Here is a 19,831-nt window from a genome sequence, read left to right as displayed (position 1 = left end):
AACATTAATTCTTAAGTATTAAGCCTATTCAAGGTTAACAATGAAAATGTATTACATAGGCCCACATTTATTTAGAAATTCTCTATAAACATATAAATAAAAGGCTAGAATGATGTCCAGTGCCATGAACACAACACACATTTAATTTGACTTTTATTTGCAGATTTACATGTCTCATTCAAAGTTTGGCCATACTGTAGCCTATAGACCATCAATGAATGGATATGAATGTATGTCGTGAAAACAGTGTAAGCTCGTGTGAATCTTTAGCAGCTCTGCACCTTTAAATCTCTCCGCTCCTCCCTCGTCTCAATGACAAGCCCGCAGTGCCTCAACGCATCCAGTGGAAATGACAAACCAGAGGCGCTCCACGGGCCAGTATGTGAAATAACAGCAATAATCATGGGCTTTAGTGTTAGCAACTCATCCGAAACTCACACCCTCAGACACTAACGAGACATCTTTGGGCGGTTTTGTGGGTCTGCGGGCGCCTCAAAGTTGAAGCTGGCTCTCAAATGGACGTCGATGGACTGGAATGAAATCTCCACTTCTATCGGACTGAAGGAAGGAGGCAAAGAAAACTCTGCATGTTCAAGTTTCCTGCTGCAACCAGAGTGGCATCGGTGCGTGCGTGTTGGATGTGTGTGTGTGTGTGTGTGTGTGTGTGGAAGTGTGTGTTGGGTGCGTGTGTGTGCGCGCCCGCAGGACCAGCAGCAGTAGCAGCAGCAGCGGCGGCGGCGGTGGTGGTGGTGGTGGTGGTGGATGCGGCCGCGGGAAGGGAAGTTTAGCGCCGTGATTTGTCTTCTTTCCCTCTATTCTGTTGCTGTGTTGCTTTTCATGCCACACCAGCGGACAGGCGGATTAACGTTTCCCTGATGAAAATTAATCATGTGTGGAGCGGCTCTGTGATCGTGACTTTGATGATGTCGAGTAAGAGCGTGGAGTGGCTGCAGGAGGAGCTGGAGTCCGGGGCCGGCTCTCTGCTGCTGCTGGACTGCAGAGCCCATGAGCTGTACGAGTCCTCGCACGTTGAGTCGGCCATCAACCTGGCCATCCCGGGCCTCATGCTCCGGAGGTTGAAGAAGGGCAACCTCCCCATCCGCTCCATCATCCCCAACAACGAGGACAAGGAGAAATTTGTCAAGCGGTGCAAGACGGACGTGGTGGTTCTTTACGACGAGGCGACCTCGGAGCGGCAGGAGTCCGGGATGGGGAGCTCCGTGCTGGGGCTGCTGCTGCAGAAACTGCGGGACGACGGGTGCAAGGCTTTCTACCTGGAGGGTAAGATCAGCTGGCTTTAAACCCAAAGGCTTCTTCTGTGGTGTTGTTGTTGTTGTTGTTGTTGTAGTTGTTGTAGTTCCTTTAATTCATAAAAAATGTAGCCTACACATTGTTTCATTAATTAACTGAGACTGTTCCAATGAGGCATGGTATGCAGCTGTTCTGAAGGTGTCATTCTCACCAAATAGTAAACAATTAACGCTAACAACAATAAGTCTTATGATTGATCTGGTCTGGGGTAATTCAATTATTGTGTGTCCGTGTTTTATCCTGTTTCTGGCTCTGTGGCGTAGCCTATCTGGACCGAAACGCTTGCTTGCTTGATTTCTGCGCTTTGACAATATAGGTTATTATTTTGAATGGGGTAACAGCATTTTTTACATTTGAATAAGGCACTCGTATTGTATAAACCGTTATTACATATTGTTGAATAGATTCTAGGTGTATTTAGCGACACTTAAAATAAATCTAGTTTTATCATCCGACTACAGACTAAAGTTGGTGTCTTATTTATTATTTTTGACCTATAATGAAGCAGTGACTGTTTTGTCTATTATAACAAAGCATATTATAAGGATACAGTTATTATATTGATGCAATGTAAAACGCAAAGCTGCACTCACTGTGATGTTACACAATAACATACATGTAGTGAACTTTGACAGAACAGTTCCTTCACTTATTGCCGAGATAATTGATTGTCTTTTTTATTCTTATTAGGACATAGCCTACTCTCTTAAATTATAGGCGGATCTAAAGAAGCGTTCAACGATGTCTCAATATAAAGTGCTGGATCAAATATGTTTTCAATTAAATGGTGCAAAAATGGCCCCGCCATGTTGTGTTCCTTCAGGAAAAGACTGGCGTTTTTTTCATGAATGAACAGGGAAACAAGGAGACGACGACGCACTCTGAATAATCCACCAGTAGGAAAATAAAAGATAGTATAGTCAGACACGGGTAGAAAATGTTGAAAACGTGGTTGTACCCAAGATAAGGATGTAGCCAATTTGATTTATTAAAAATCAAAGAACTGTTTAACTGGAGTCACAAGCCGAGCTGCCATTCACAAAAAGTCCACTGAGCTGAGTAGTGAGTGTTGTAGCAGCAGAGCTGCTGCTCATTCCTCCCAGGGCTCAGCTTTTCTCAATGGAGCACATCTGTCCGGCCTGTTTACTTAGTCATAAGGACGTAATTATCACGTTATTCTGCTGTTATCTGGCACATTGATAAGTAATGTAGTGGTGCATAAAATATGGTATGACTGCAATAACTGCATTGGCACAAAAATCAATTCTTTTTCGTTTTTTTTATTTTTTCTTTTATTTTAAAACTATTTATTGTTTTAAAATCAATGTTTTTTTGTAAAATTAAAAACAGTTATTCATCTATTTATTTTTTTATTTCAAATTAAAGGTTAATTTCTTGACATTCAGGTTCATCATCCACCTCCTGTATCATGCAGACTTGACATTCAGCTGCCATGTTGCAGATGTTGTATTACACAACCAGGGCACATTCTTTTTATACCAGTAGAATGCTTTACTTGGTTTTATCCTAATATTGATTCTGTTCTTTTCCTTGTCCTCCAGGGGGCTTCAACAAGTTCCAGTCGGAGTACCCCGAGCACTGCGAGACAAATTTGGACTGCTCGTGTCCCAGCAGCTCCCCACCAGCCTCCGTCCTTGGTCTGGGAGGACTCCGCATCAGCTCTGACTGCTCAGATGGGGAATCTGACCGCGAGCCAGGCAGCGCCACAGAGTCAGAGGGCAGCCCGCTGCCCAACAACCAGCCAGCGTTTCCCGTCCAGATCCTGCCGTACCTTTACCTGGGCTGTGCCAAAGACTCCGCCAACCTGGATGTGCTCAGCAAGTACAACATCAAGTACATCCTCAACGTGACGCCCAACCTGCCCAACATGTTCGAACACGAAGGGGACTTCAAGTACAAACAGATCCCCATCTCTGATCACTGGAGCCAGAACCTCTCTCAGTTTTTCCCCGAGGCCATTTCATTCATTGGTAAGTAAAGAGGACACTACTCAGTTTATGTCTCTGTGTGTGTTGTGTTATTTCACAACAGATTTTTTTGGTAACAGCAGTGTAACCATTATTTTGATTATCTATTTGTCCAAGGTGACATCTTCAAATTGCTTGTTTTGTACGACTAACAGTCCTAAACCCAAACTATCAAACTATCATACATGACAAAGAAAGGAAGCAAATCTGCAAACTTTGAAAAGCTGAAACCAGCAAACATGGGGTGTTTTTGCTTGAAAAAAATGATAAATGATAATCAAAAGAATTGGCAAATATATTTCTGTCCAGCAATTGATCAGTCAACTTATAAAAGTCAGAAAATAGTGACAAATGCTCTTAACAATCTCCTAAAGGCCAAGTTAACATCTTCAAATTGCCAGTTTAAAACCCAAACATGTTCACTTTACTATCACATAACTAAGAAAAGCGACAAATATTCATATTTGACATTGAAGCCAGTCAAGTTTTTGCAATCAATTGCTTCAACACAGTTTTGTTAAGTGTATCCTTCATTACTCTCTTTGCCTACATTTATCCTAGATTTAAATCATATATCATGTGAAAAATCTCCTTTCTGCTATGTAATAGGTTTTGTGGAAATACTTTAAAACTGGATTAATTGGATATTCTCTTAAAAATTGCTTTGGTGAGCTGTATTTAGACAATGAGTTGGCTGTATTTTACTTATTCCTTATTCCTGATTATACATTTAATATCACAGAAATATAAAGCAACGTTTTGAATAAAACATGAAAATAGATTTTTGAGAATGGGGTCATACTGAAGCCACAAGAATGTAAGCCCCTCATCTCGTCCCATTTTCAGTATTTCCCATCATTTCCCTCATTCCCTCTGACTTTATTCCCAGAGAATGAGGAAAAGAGTCATTGTATTTGTCTTTGATTGTCCAGACCCCCGACATTTTTCTTTCTTTTTTACGACTAATGTTTCAGCTTAGGTGGGAGAAGTGTAACATATGCCAGAGCCAGAGGTCATGACACATTTGGGTCATGCTGATGTTAAATGTTGCTGTCTGGCTGGCTGTAATGTGCAGGGATTTCGTCAGGTCTTTTCAGTAACAGCAGGGTAATTATGGGTAAAGGGGAGAAGCTTGGGCTGAGAAGGGGACCCAGATGTGACCTTGCAATGTTCTGTTTCAAACTGTGGATTCCTTAAATATCTGAAATTATTGTGTGAATGTCTGGAGACGGAGGAATTTGATGCTTTCTGGCATTTTAACAGCCCAATAAATGGACAATTCTTGCGTTATCATGTATAAAGCACAAATAAAGTGATGTAATGCTGCACACATCTGCACAATGTAAAGATCCGTTCAGAACAGATTAACCACTGGTTACTTATTTGACTTCTGAGTCTTGTATAGTTGTGGAAAGTGAGCACACATCACATATAAATTTGATTTGGTATCCGCTTGGCAGCCTGAGCTCGTGAGCCAACTGACCCTAATCCTACAACAAGAGATGCAGGCCGAGAGAGTGAGGAGAGGCAGAGAGAGATAAAGGAGAGGATAAGAGAGCGAGAGAGAGAGACAAAGAGGAGAAAGAAAGGAAAGAAGCACTTAACTTTGGCTCTAATGGCCTGTAGTGATGCAAGTGCAAGGGCTGGAAACTGATAGAAGGTGGATGGATGTAGCCTGTTAATAATGTAAGATATTTTTTTATTCAGGTTTTTCTACAGACTGAAAGCTAGAAAGCAGAATGAAACACGACTTTCTGCTGTCATTGAGAAAGGTCATTCTGGATTAAAAATATTAATAAATAATATACAATAAAATGTTTAGAAAGGAAGATCAAATTCTCAGCTCTCGTGTTTCGACTTGGAATAAGCCTGCGTTATACTGGGTTGGTGACTTTCAGTGGAGTTGTATCGTGATTATATAATGTGTAATATCCTTATAAAGTCTATGGTAATATTGTTCTATCAATTTTTGTTGCACAAATGATTCTAATTTAGTTGTAATTAAATATTAACTAAATATATTATTGTTTGAGTTATAGATTTGTGTCTTACACGTGAAGAATTTTGTCTAATGCAATAAAAAAATGTGGAACTCTGCTTTAAAGTGCCTGAAAACTTGGTTGTAAGCCATGATAATTGTTTATAACATTTAAGAGTCATGCCTTAATAAGCATGAATCACATTTAAAGTTATTTAAAAAAAATACTCATAGGTATTATTTATTAGGTTTCACACTCAAAACCCTCAGGTCTGATTAAAGACAGTTGTGGCATCATGTTTTTCCATCTGAGCCCTGCCAACTCCAAACCAGTGGGGGAAAAAAAGAAATGCAGAATTATGTTGTGTGAAACCAAAACTGTCCCAACTTTGGCAGAAGATTGTGTTCATGTAGGATCCCATCGCCTTTTAACATAAATAACAAATGCTTGCACTATATACTGTAAATAAAATAGTTGCAAAATCACCATTAAACACTACCCAATAAAATGACATTAAACGAGCATATGACATACAAACAATTAGAAGACAGTAACACATTAATATATCTCAATTCATAAGCACGTCCTCACAGCAGAGAAACAAAATAAAAGAATATTCACGGACAAAGGAGTGGAAGCACTGCTGGGTCTTTCTTGTATTCAACCACAGGTGCTCCCTGGATATTGTGTTTATCTCTCATGTGAAGGGCTCAATGCATTAGTGGAAACGGATCTCAATTCCAAAATTTATAAAAAATAGTAGTCTCAAATGTCTCTCAAATTGCCATGTAAAATAAAGGCATTTTATTTTTTGCACAAAACCTACAGAATGCTTTGGATTGTTTCTGAAGAAGACATGCATTTTGTATAAATTTTGGAATTGAGATCGGTTTCCACTCATGCAATGAGCCCTTCACATGATAGAAAATATATGTATTCTGCGTATTTATATTGTAAGCCTGTCTTCAAAAATAACCTCTTTAGTTGTTTCTTTAAACCCTTTTTTAAAATTCTTAAAATAGTAGGTATGGGAGATGGACCTGTACGTAACTGTTGTATTATGGTATTGGTTTCAACCATATTGCCCAATTCTACTTGAAGTTATTGGTTTTAAACAAACAATTTATATTGTCAGTAAAATTGTAGCTCAGAGAATTTAAAGACTTTTCCCTCTGGCTCATTTATAACATGAAGATGAAGCACAGGTTTTAATCTAGTCCTCTCTCATGCTGTCCTCTTCTCTTCTCATCTTTCTCCCTCTCCTCCACAGACGAGGCACGCTCAAAGAAGTGTGGCATCCTGGTGCACTGTCTGGCCGGGATCAGCCGCTCGGTGACCGTCACAGTGGCTTATCTGATGCAGAAGCTCAACCTGTCGCTCAACGACGCATACGATTTCGTCAAGCGGAAAAAGTCGAACATTTCCCCAAACTTCAACTTCATGGGCCAGCTCCTGGACTTTGAGCGGACGCTGGGCCTCAACAGCCCCTGCGATAACCACTCTTCCCCGACGCACGACCAGCTCTTCTTCACCACCCCCACAAATCACAATGTGTTTCAACTGGACACGCTGGAGTCCACATGAAAATAAGAGGGGGAACTGTCCCTTTTTTGGGGGGTTTAAAGGTGGTGTTGTTACTAAGGTAACAAGTGGCTGCACTGGAGGGAAGCAGCCAGTTTTAATGAATGTTTTAGCCTCGTGAGGCTCGTTGTCTGAGAGCCTGGGCAAGAAGCAGCGTCGGAGGGGCAGGGGAGGTCACAGATGCCACATTTTAACTACATAGTAGTTAAAAAAAAGGGAACAGGATGTTTTTTTAACCCAGAGGGAGAACTGAGAGATGGGTTTACGATGGTGTCCTCCTTAAGTTGATTGAAATCAAGGCAGGTAAGAGCCCAGATCAACTTGTCTTCTCACACAGAATGGAGGAGACTTAACTGACTGAGAAACTGAGCGAAAGACGCAGCAGGACAGACAGCTTCATACAAAGATAGGAAATATCTACAGCGCTCGACTTATGAGACAACAACATCCTTTCTGTCTTTCTGTCTCGGCTCTCGAGGCTGAGCTGAGTGGTGCCAAGTGGAAAATCTGGGATGTCCTTGTAGGAAATCTCGCTCTACTGAATGAAGAGTTTTACAAACCAAGGAATTAATTCACACATGCACGCACACACACACACACACACAAACAAAGTATGTATGTTTGTACTGTATGTACTGTATGTATGTTAACGTACATAGCAGAAAATGTATGGGCAATCCTTAACAAATTCAGTATGTCTATATGCATTTTTGTATGTTTGTGTGTACATTTACACACAAATCTATATCTTATATAAATATATACGCGTAGAAATCTTATCTATCCAATCCAACAATGGCTTAAGAGATTGTAAAACTAAAGAAGGGGAATGGGTGTGGCGACACCAACAAAGAGGAACGTTATTCCTAGTTGTTTTTTTTTTTAAAGTTTCGCTTTTCTTTTGGGTTTGTAATGACCTAATGCAGTTTGCACAGTGGTGTAGCCATTGACTTGTTGGCACATGGAGCCGGTGCTGGAAGCAGACAGATAAAGAGACATTCAGAGAAGAGGACAGAGAGGAGAGGCCAGTCCCAGGCTGCGACGAGTCCCGACAGCTGCACAGTGGAGTGGGGAGCAGGAACTGGCCCCCGAACAGAGGATGGGGTTCAGGGGTTAGAGGGTCAGGTTAAGGGAAAAGACAAGCAGCGGGTAGAACTAGGGCATTGGGGTTGGGTATGGGTGAAGATACTACTGTAGAATTCACATTTGGCCAACTGTTTTCAAGTGCAAGTTCCCAGTTCCTACTTCCTTCCCCATATGACCATTCATCCAGTTGCCTTATGAGAAGTACCAGTTTTTTCCACCAGCTGTTTTGATTAGTTTAGTTGTTTCATTTCAGTTAGAAACTTTACTACTGAACTTCCTTCGTTATTTCATCACAGCATATTGTCTGACCATGTTTTGCCAAACTGGTTCCTCACAGCTCTGACGGATGCTTAGGCAATGTTAACATTTCTGAGTAACTTTTTGGGCAGCTTATTTTAGCAACCTTGGGCAAGGAAGTACCTCAACACTTGTATTACCTTACTTCTTTTTCTAGTTGTTCAATTAGTTGTCCAATATTAGGTCCATTTTAGGTAAAAATGCAAAAAATGGAATCTAGGACAAGGGACTGTGATTGTATCCTGGTCTCGGTGTTGGGATTAAGGTGGACTGGGACTGGCCTCAGCTACAGACTGCACTTAGCTACTTCAATAGCTTCACGTCCCTTAACTGCATTGGAGAAAACAGAAGGAAGACCTCTCTGCAAAGGGATTACCCATTTTGTCAAAGAAAGGTTTGTCTGATTTGATATATATATATATATATATATATATATATAGATAGAGCTAATAGTAAACAGATCCATGTTATTTTGTATACCTGAGCATGCTGTGGTACTGTATGCTCTCTAACAGTAGACATAACTACAAGTTGTTGCTTTACCAGGTGGGAAGATGAATGATGAGGACCGTTTTTTTAACTGCTGTTGCTGCTGAACACAGCAGCACACAGCATGTGGTTAAAGAGTTTTTTGAATACCTGTCCACATCATAAGCACCTAAACAAAAAAGACTCCAAAAACGTGCAAATGCTGCAGTAGTTTTCCAATTAATGTAGGTTTCCTCTTATGAGTTGAACAACACTGCAGCTCTAACGATGTGTGTCCACAGGTAGCGTCATTTCCACGCTTCCCATTCATTGTCTTTGTAAGCAGCCGCGCAATGCATTCTGGTTGCGTTGCGGCGAGTTTTGAGAGACAGGGCGTTGAGTAGCCCACTCCTCATTTGCACAAATTTGAGGTCCATGCTACTTTATGCAAATCATGGGCATCCATCATACATCACCTTCTCTTGAAACTCCTGAAAATCTTTAAAAGTGACCGCTGTAGATATAAAATGAAGACAGATTCAGAACTGCATAGCTTAATTCTCGCATTAAAAGTTTTTCAGAAACACATTTTGGTGAACTATTTTTGTAAAAGAAGAGAATGTTTCCAAACAAGCCGCCATGTTGATCCGGTTTGGAATCTGGGAGCAGACAACCCACAGGTAAAAGCGTTCGTCCAAGTTTTGTTTGCATGTCTGAAGAGAAACTGATAACTGCTAGTGGCAAGTCCGTAAGCATCCAGTGCTGGGAAGCGTGGCGATTCCTCACGTCAAAAAAACGTCACTGTGGACATGTACCCTTAGACTTATGGCAATGTCTGTTGGAACACTGGGTGTTATGCAAGAATATTTTCATAGTCTTATCCTAAATCAATCTTACATTTTTCTTTGAGGTTTGCTTCAGCTTTCAGCTTGTAACTCCACAAACATGTCGTAAATCACTCATTTCAACCTGATTATTGCCACTTGGTCATGAGAACGTGCGCATTCCTGACTTGTGTTCGTTAGCCTAATCAATGCTTCAAACGCTTTATAAGGCTACCAGTTTCATTCACAAAAATGTAAAAAGCAGAACGAGATCAGCAGACATAACATAACATTTAGCAATGACAGGAGTCTTACAACTGCACCTTGAAAAAAGAGAAATAGGCTATTACTACGGTTGGATATGAAATGTTTTTGTTAATAGCAAACTACAGAGGTTTCAGGTTCAGAGCATGGTGATGTGGACATGGTCATAATAGAAACAAAGAACTGGGTTTCAGAGGGGACATCAGTTGAATCTGAACAGGGTTGGTTTTAGCTGGCCTTATATAATCTTTCTAACGTCTTTCTAATGCTGACTGTTAAATACTTTGTATCTCACTTTAGAAAAACATTGTGTAAAAAGAAAAAAATTAAACGTTTGTTTATCTGTTATTTGAATCAAAACATGGTAATAATAGACAGCGAGCTGTCTTTTTTTTTTTTTTTTTTTTTACCGTAACGGGTCACACAAGGTCCACTTTGTTACTCTGCAATATATCAAAACCACCTTTTTTTGCAGTATTTTGTATATCCAAGACCTCAACATTTTTTAAATCTTCTTCTTTTGTACTATATCTAATTCTAATATTCTAACTATACAAGATCCAGCTTGATATGGCTTGTGGACTGAAGTAACATTTCACCTGGGGTGTCCAAAATGTAGGGCCGGCGTGCCCATTACCAACCTGAAAGAAGCCGTCACTAACACACATGCACACAAACACTGCTTCACACACCCACAGCTGTGGTTCAGCATGCCTGTTATATTTCACAATAGACAATTACACCACCCAGCTTAAATAATTACAAGTTACACATTAAAGTCTTTTTCCGTCTTGTTTTGATATGATGTGCTCTATGCTATTCCTGTGGCCTTTCAATATGAACATATACCTAAGTGTATATATATATATATATATATATATATATATATATATATATATATATATATATATATATATATATATATATAAATGCTATGAATTTATATGCAAAAGTTCCTCTCCTATTATAACATCAGAGATGAAGATAATACTACCATGCTTGCATGGCCTTCCCTTTTCTGTAGTCATATCCCACTTACAATAAGAAAAATGTCTTGATAACTTGCACCCTAGGATTGAAATATATTTCAGTACGGAGCTTTTCTATTTACAAAGAAAATGGTTGATTTCAAGCTGCTTTCTTGTGTGTTTTTTTCTTTGTAACAATGAAAGAGAAATCAAGTCTTTTTCTCTGTTTGTAAATTTGCCAGATCACTGGAACAGCCGTTTCTGTGTCCTTAAACTTGTAGCTACATCTCGGTGAGAATGTGCTCGGGAGGGAAAGACGTGAGTGAGCGATAGTAGAGAGAGAGGTGGTGGCGCGAAATACAAAGTGAAAGAAAAAGTGAATGATTTTTAAAAATGTTACCTCAGTGAGGAATTTTTCAGGGATTTTTTTGACAATGCATCGTGTTACAGCTTCAAACACACGTTGAATAGCTGTTTTGTATTGTGCTGTAAACAGTTTTTAAAAAAGATGCAATCTGTCTGTGTATAAAAACAAGGGGCATGTTAACCGAGGCAGTTTCACCTTTCTGTCTACTGAAGGAAATACGATTGACCCTATGTATTGTACAGTATATGGAAACAACACAAGACATGTTTATACCGCAAATAAATATGGAAATATTTTTTTCTTTAACATGCCTCCTTTTTATTTCTTACCACAAACTTACATAAACATCACTTCAAGTAGTAATTACAATGCATGCAGATGGAATTTGTCATAATTACATCGATCAACATACTTACTTGATTGATTGGTTTAGCAGGTTATGCTGTAAACCAATGGTTCCCAAACTGAGGGTTGGGACCCCCTTAGGGAGTCACAAGATAAATAAGATGGGCCATGAGTTGATTGACAAGATTGGAAAAGCAGAAAAGCATGCTTCTGCTACACAAAGTTATGCTTATTTAGACTTTGCTCTTATATGTTCATCTACTTCCCACTTGCTATTTTTGATTGGCTTTCACAACGAGCGCAGGCGCATCATAACTGAGAGGACTTGGAGTAACTGTAAAGGTGCATTCCTAATCATTCAACCAGGGGTTAAAGTTGGCCGGAACCATCCGGAACTGCGCTTGGGCACCTTTGAATAATAAGTAAATGAATCAGTCCATGAACGAGGCAAATGTCTGTGATTACTCCACATGTCTGTAATAACAGCAGGACAGTTGAGTGTCTGTTATCTAAACTGCTGAAGTCAGTTGTGAAGTGGGGCTGAACATTAGTTTAAAAAAACATGCTGACCATCACGAAAAAAAAGAGATAAACGTGTCAGTGTACACGAATCAATAGATTAAATTATGTAACCATTTTACGAACTGCCGTGAGACTGGGCTGAGTGTAAACAATTCCACCTACCAGCACCTCTAAAGCTCACTCATTAACACTTTATATTTCATCTGTTTAATCTGTACAAAAACCAAAAATAAGTAGTTGTGGTTTTACGGGACATTGTGTAGGCCTACTGGACTATTTCCAGGAGTCTCCAGGAACTGGTTGCCTGGCAACTGCTCCTAGCCAAAAAATAGTCAGCACACAAATTGTACACTTTGGTTTTGGTACAGAATAAACCAACAATATATATTAATTACAGATGATAGTCTCTATTTTAACACTTTCTGACAACTGTTTCCCACCTGTCTTTATGCTAAGCTAAGCTAACCAGCTTCTGGCTCCAGCTTATTTATCGTACAGATATGAGAGTGGTATCGATCTTCTCATCTAACTCGGTGCAAGAATGCAAATAAGCATATTTCCCTCATTGTTGAACTATTCTAACCATTCTTTTAAGTCATTATTTTGTGCTGATATACACCAGCATAAGGTTTCTAATTCTACTGGCGGTAAAGATCCAGCTGTGTTGCAAAGGAACAACTCTCTTTCTCCAAGCTACATCCGGTGTGTCCATTAACTGTGCTCCCACATAACCTAAACTGCTTTTCTATCTTCTCAATTAGAGGGTAACAGTGGCACATGTGCACATGCAAGCTGACAGTGAAGGAGAGAGAAAGAGAATCAGCTAAGTGAGAAAGCAGGAAGGAGGGTTGGTGGGAATAAAAAAGAGCATCTTAAAGGCAGCGCTGTGAGCTGAGCTGAGCCGGCTATTAATATCTCCTCCAGTGTGGCCCTCGCTTCTCATCCCTCCTTCTACAACGGCTCTTCTTTCATTTTTGCTATGACTTCCTGCACCGTTGCACCATCAAGTGAGCCATTCACCTCATGGTAATTCAGACAGGATATTACAGTGACAGCGGGGGTGAAATAACGGAAATGAAGGCCCCTCCCTGTTTGAAGAGATGGTGGACAGGATGGTGGACAACACCTCTAGTTTCCTGGCAACGTGGTAACAGGGTTTCCCACATGCCCATTATCATTTTCATGACAGCACATGTAACAGGAAATGTTTCCTGCTCTAATTAGAGGTAATTAAAACTGAGACGTTATCATGAACTGAGATAGTTAAAGAAATGAATCGACAGCTATGTGACATTTCCGGTGTTGTCTTCTTGACTGAAGCACTTCTGTGGGCTTCAAGAACTGAAAACATGTTTTACACTGCTCGCTGATGAAGATGCTTCAGCCTGGTAATAATTATTAATAAAAAGATCATTTAGGTTCCATCAAGTTCTGTTACTGTCACAATACCAGCTTGATTCATGTCACTATTTTCTCTGCTGCAACATTCTGGATCAATTGATTGAATTGAATTGGAGAGTCATAAGGGACTTATTTGAGCAACCTGATAATAAAAGAATTACAATAGTCCATCCTCGAAGTAACAAATGCGTGGACTAGTTTTTCTGCATCGTTTTGAGACAAGATGTGCCTAATTTTTGCAATGTTACGCAGGTGAAAAAAGGCAGTTCTTGAAATTTGTTTTATGTGGGCATTAAAGGATATATCCTGATCACAGATAACTTTGAGATTCCTGACAGTGGTGCTGGAGGCCAGGGCAACAAGCTAATAGATAGTTTTGCTAATTTCAAGCTAATTTGTCTGAGTTTAACATCAGGAATTGTAGGTCACCCAGGATTGTATGTCCTTAAACACAGAGAACAATAGTCCGTACATAAAAATGTAATATGACTTTTGGCTCTTGAAAATTGGTCTCCCAAGGCTTGGCAATCAGGAGAAACAAGACTTGTAATAAAACAAATATAAAACTGTTTAGATTCTGTCAACCAAAACGGTCCATACACTTTTATCCAATAAGTTAGTTGTCATCTCCAATGCATTTCCTGTCTGCTATAAGATATCAGGAGGCCAAACCACACTCATTTCCACCTCCAGGGCTGCATCTGACCTGCCTGTGTCTGCTTGAAATACACACATACTAAAGGCCCTCCTGCTTGATTCAGGTTAGGGATATCTATCGGCTGATCAAGCTGCCTGTCTCCAACATGACATCATGTGATAGTCGACACAGACATCAATCAAGACAGTCAGCAGTCAAGATGGCAGTGGCTAACAGTAAAAGATTGCTTTTCATACGAAAATATAACCATTCAGTCATGGATTTATCGCTCTGGAATTATCTCTGAAAACTCCCTGAAGTTCCAGGCCAGATTACCAAACTTCTGGAAGGGCTATGATCGCACTGACAGCCCTCTTTGGACAGGCCCTGGTGTTGGCCATTATGCTAAAAACACAGAAAGAGGCGAGGTTAAAGGATCACAGAGATATTGAAGATTACGTGACTCAATTGTTTTATTCATAATTATTTATCTATTTTACAAAGACACTGTAATTCCATGATGGATTAAAAAGCTTCTGGAGGGCCTACAAATCACATGGAGGATCTCCTTGAAACTGCACATTTCTCTGCATCTAAAGAAAAAAAGTCTCTGCACTGTATTGATCTGGAGATATTAAATATGACATTAGGTGAGGCCAAATGGCTGTATTGTCAGCAAGAATATTTGTGCATTTATTAGCCCTACAGTTATAAGTATACAACCATTTTAGAGAAATCCTAAGACCTGCTTCTGCTAATGATGATGCATGAATAACTGCTGTGACAGTGAGTTCAAGTTACCTCAGAGTAAATATGAATTAACAAACCTAAACATGTTGGCAGCAGAGAAAATAAATCATTTTCTGTATCCTTTTCCCTAAATAATGACACCAATTCTCGGAAGCTATTTGCACACTGTACATCCGGAGTAACACTGCAAAACAAGATTATACAACTAACATTGCTGATAGTCAAACTGCATCAACCCAACTGTGTCTGTTTGGGAATGTGGACACGATCCGAGGGTGAATGGTGTGAAGGGTCACACGAGAAAGATATCTGATTTCAACACTTCCTCTTCTAGAGAAACTGCAGGTGCCAACTGCAGCTCTGGAAAAAATGTTTTGTTGGAGAAGAAATCGTGCGTGTGTGTCTACATGTATACGTGAGCATCATTTCTGAATCTATCACAGACTTATTTCAGTAAAGGTCCTGCCTCTACCTGAGAGTCTCCTCATGCTCTCTGTCTGATTGACAGAACTGAAACATGGCAGATAGATAACATCTGCCACATGACATTGACAAGCTCAGGTATGACTATTTTTACGAATGCTCCACTGTTGCCGGCTCCGTTAATGGGCTCAAATAATTACAGTAAATAACTGCTGTGGCGGGGACTGCTGCTGCTGCTGCTGCTGCAGTACTTAGGCAAGTACTGTCCTCCCACTGTGAGTGGTACTGTACTCTGATGTACTGTACTCTTTCAGCTCTCCTTCACAGTTATATAAAGAACCAATGTGCCACTCTCTCCAGCAACGCACCACTTCAATAGCATAATGAGAAATGAGCTGGGAGGGAGCAGAAGTGGAGGGAGGGAGGATGAGAGGAGCGAGGGAGGGAGAGGAGGGAGAGATGTTTTATCATGTTGAGGCCTGCATACCTGTAAAGTGGAAACCAAAACTGATAGGAAAGCAGTCAAGGCTGGACGAATGTTTTAGCTACAGTACTTGTTACTCAATCCTTAAATCTGTCTGCCATGCTGTGTTCATCATCATCATCATCACATCTTCACCACTTGTTTGCATTCTGAATGTTGCTGTGTTTGTTATCTAGATTTAAATTTTTGTTAACAATATGTTTCTGTTCAACTAATGCCCCACATTTGGCCCTGAAAAAAATGATGACAATAGCAATAAATAAATATTGATCAAGGCGATCACAAACTGTAAAGTGTATGAGAGCGATGCTACAGTTTATAGTCTAGTGATGTGACAATGTAGACTAAATATTGTGTAGAAAGAAAAAAACGGTATAATAATTTTATAAACATTTCTCCATTTTTGAAACACAGTGCAACAGTGTTTCTATTAGCCGACTGAGCACAAGTTGAGTTTGTGTCAGTTGGTTCAGTTCAAAGCAGGGCTTGCATGTTCATCGGAGTGCGTTAACGATATTAAATGAATAGATCTAAATAAGAATTTAAAATGAACTTGTTTATTACAGTACACAATACAGTGAGAAAGCTATAGGGGCATTGAATCACATGTTTTCTACATGAAAGCAAATTAAAAATCCTTTTACTAAATTCAGTTTCGACTTAAGTACAATATCAACTTTACAGAGCCATTCTCAAGAGTACATTTTCACTCCAATCAAACATTACAGCCACAAATTACAGTCATTTGCACATTAGGGGTGGGGGAAAAAAATCGATACAGCATAGCATCGCGATATTTTCCGTGGCAATACTATATTGATACACAGACGCCAAGTATCGATCTTTTATTATATGTGTTGGTCAGTTTGTCTGCTTGACAATCCCATTTTGCAGCAATACAATTGAAGTGAGATGAACAAACAGAGAAATGTATCTTTTTAGATAAAACAGATGTTGACAAAGTTTCATTTTGGGGATATAATTTGAAATTGGGAAAAAAAATTGAAGTTGGAAAAAAGGTAATAAATTGCAATATATCATATAATATTGCAATATGTTTAAAAATGCAATAATATCATATCGTGACATAAGTATCATGATGATATCGTGAGGCCTCTGGTGATTCCCACCCCTACTGCACAAAATTAACCATAAAGCAGTAAATTCATCTGTTCTGAAGCTGAAAATCTGAAGGAGTGCCCTTGCAGGTCAGAGGCACATGGTAACGTAACACTTGTCTGATATGAGCAGCTGGGGAATACACACGTCGTCAGTTCACCTGTGTTAGCTGGTGAACTTCCTGCTAGCTCATTAAACACACACAGCTGAACGAACTTTGAACACAAATCACTGATATTGCCTCAAATACATTGATTGCTGCCATAAAAGCGTAACTCACAATGGAAAAAAACAAATAAGATAATGAAAGACTTTTGCTCACAAATTTTTAACCCACCACCCAATAAAATAGATATGTGGCATTTTGGCCACATGTTATAGAATTATGGAGGCCAAATATGATTAAACACTTACTGCAGGCTACAGCATAATCTGGATTGTTATAGACTGATCTCAGACACTGTGTGTGTGTGTGTGTGTGTGTGTGTGTGTGTGTGTGTGTGTGTGTGTGTGTGTGTGTGTGTGTGTGTGCAGCCACATGTGTGAATGTTTGACTTTGATCCTGTACTTGGTGAGCAAACATATTCAGTCCATTCTTATCGCTTTGCCCCCTGTGACTTTACCTCAGAGGCCACCGGTGTATTTATTTAAGGCCACATCCACACATACCAGTGTGGACGTACGAGCATGCGCATAAAGCTTGCGCGCTGAATACAAACAGACAGTAGAAGAAGAAACCAAACACAAGAAGAAGACAAAAATGGCTAGTGCAAGGAAACCAGAAACTACACAAGGGTGTAGTCCGCCATTGTTGTTGTTATGAGACTTCGTCGCGGGCTAAGAGGTTGAAGACTAGAGGTCGAGGGGTGTGGCGATGACATCATCAATACGCAAGTATACGGCTTCGCCGTCCAAACGAAGACGCAAGGGCAGCGCTTTCGAATTTTTTCACTCTGGGACCAGGTGCGTCTTCAGGCAGCGCGTTTACAGGATTTGTTTGGACGATCGGCCAAAACGATGCAAAACGTGCGTTTGCACCAAAAAGCGTTTCTGTGTGGATGGCCCCTAATTTTCACAATGTTGAATGTGTTTCTGATCTATTTTGTGGTCAAATATATACTTTTCAGTAACTCCAGCTGTTATTTGTGGCATTATGTAATGATTACAAGCACATATTTGTTGTTATCTCTTCATTGACTTGACCATGACACACACACACGTTTGTGTATGTTAACAATAAAATACGATATATATACGTGTAGAGATATCCTAATGTGACTTTTTTTAGGTTATACACATAGACTGTAGTGGTTATAAATGCATTTTAAATTACTATTTTTTTTTATGTATTGCTGTTGTACGTGTAGCCGACTGTCTTGAATTGTTAATTACTTTGAGATGTTTACACCTGTCATCATACCTGTCAGCCTAATGCTGTGTGTAGGCTTTATATGATATTAAACATTTTGGCCCAACAAAGATTCGACTTGACTTGGATGAAAAAAGGTTTATTTAAATAAATGTTATGGCTTGGAGTCAGTGTGCAGGGTTTTTTTACCCATACAATCACATATTTAACAATTTAAGGCTTTTTTGTTTGTTTGTCTTTGGTTGACAATTGAAATAACTATACATAATGTCTTGTTTGTTGTTGTTTTCCACTGACAACTGGCTTATAAAGTATACCAAGTATAACATTTAGGATACCAAATTATATATGTGACTCAGTGTGAAGTCTGGCACACAGAGCGATAAGAATGAAGTCGTACAAGTTCTTTCACTTCACCCTCTGTCTTTTTCTTTGGTCTTCTTTTGGACAGTGACATTTCATTTACCTTCTGATTCTTATTTTATCAAATCCTCTTTCATTTTCTTTATCCTGTCCTTTTCTCCACTTATCTTCCTCTGTTTCTCTCACTTCATCTTAATATCCATTTCTCCAAACGCCCCATCTCTCAACTCCCTTTTGGGAAAAAGATAATTATCATATAATGAAACTAATGGAGCTTTGCCCCATCAAGGGGTTGGTTGGCACAGTGGTAAAATGCTATAAAAAGAATTAAGCAACCAATAGTAACAATTTGAACATTTTATTCAAACAAGAACAAGAAAACACAAACACTTAACAGAATATCTTTACATGGGACTAGTCTGGTAACTCTACAGCTGATACGCAATAACTTTTGTTCAGGAGTTAACAAAAAACAGGAACAATAAAACTGCACTCTTAAGCAGAGCAAGGAGAAAAGTTATAATAAAAGCCAAACGCCATCTGGTTTCAACCTCAAATTCTAAGTTTTGTTGAGATTCATAAAAGAAAACCGGTGTTTCTTCTGTGCTGAACTACAAGAAAAAAGGACTGAAATGTGTTGGTGTATAGTAATATTGTTATATTTGATGTGGCATACTTTCAAAATAAGAAGCATCCAGCCTCCTCTGCTATTTTGCAATTTATTCTTATGCTAATATCCCAAACACTGGCAAGGTCTTTTTGTCAACCCTCTTTAAACCTGTCTCACAGCATTCATCCATTTACATCTATTCACTTTATACACTCAGCCAACAGGTAACATGCACCCATAAAATAATCAGTGATCAGACATGCTCTCTACCCTGGCATTCATGAATGATGAATGAAACACTGTGGTGTGCTCCCCAGAGTGGGATTAGCACACCATTAGCACGTTTGACTCCTTTAAATTGCCTTGACTGTCTCGGGAGCACCTTACTGGCGTTAGACCACCTCAGCGCTCCTCTTTCACCCCGGCTGCTCCTCCGAGACAGCGATTAGAAATTATTAGCGGATGTGAGACAGGCAGCAGACACTCACAGGGATTAGCCTCTGCATGAGGATGAGCTTTACCTCGGAAATAACGGCTGCATTTGTATGCTGCTCAAATATCAGACCATGATGCGCCGTCAGTGTTGCAAGGAGTGTAGTTTTTGTTTTTTTTTACCTCCAGTAACCACAGGTGTCAACAAATAAACCAGGACTGAACTTGAAGTACAGTATAAAT

The 19,831-nt window shown here is 39.7% G+C and overlaps 1 protein-coding gene across 1 annotated transcript; it reads left to right on the top strand.

Moving 5' to 3' along the window:
* The first annotated feature begins 315 nt into the window (after positions 1-315).
* Positions 316-10,146, top strand: dusp7 (dual specificity phosphatase 7). Its single transcript, XM_031301680.2, has 3 exons — positions 316-1,281; positions 2,874-3,302; positions 6,549-10,146. Exons 1-3 carry the CDS (start codon positions 876-878, stop codon positions 6,860-6,862), a joined length of 1,149 nt encoding a protein of 382 aa, XP_031157540.1. The 5' UTR covers positions 316-875; the 3' UTR covers positions 6,863-10,146.
* Positions 10,147-19,831: the final 9,685 nt, after the last annotated feature.

This window comes from Sander lucioperca, chromosome 6 (assembly GCF_008315115.2).
Source record: "Sander lucioperca isolate FBNREF2018 chromosome 6, SLUC_FBN_1.2, whole genome shotgun sequence".
Classification (NCBI taxonomy): domain Eukaryota; kingdom Metazoa; phylum Chordata; class Actinopteri; order Perciformes; family Percidae; genus Sander; species Sander lucioperca.
Note: the sequence above shows the minus strand (reverse complement) of the source record. Positions and strands in the feature narration are given on the sequence as shown.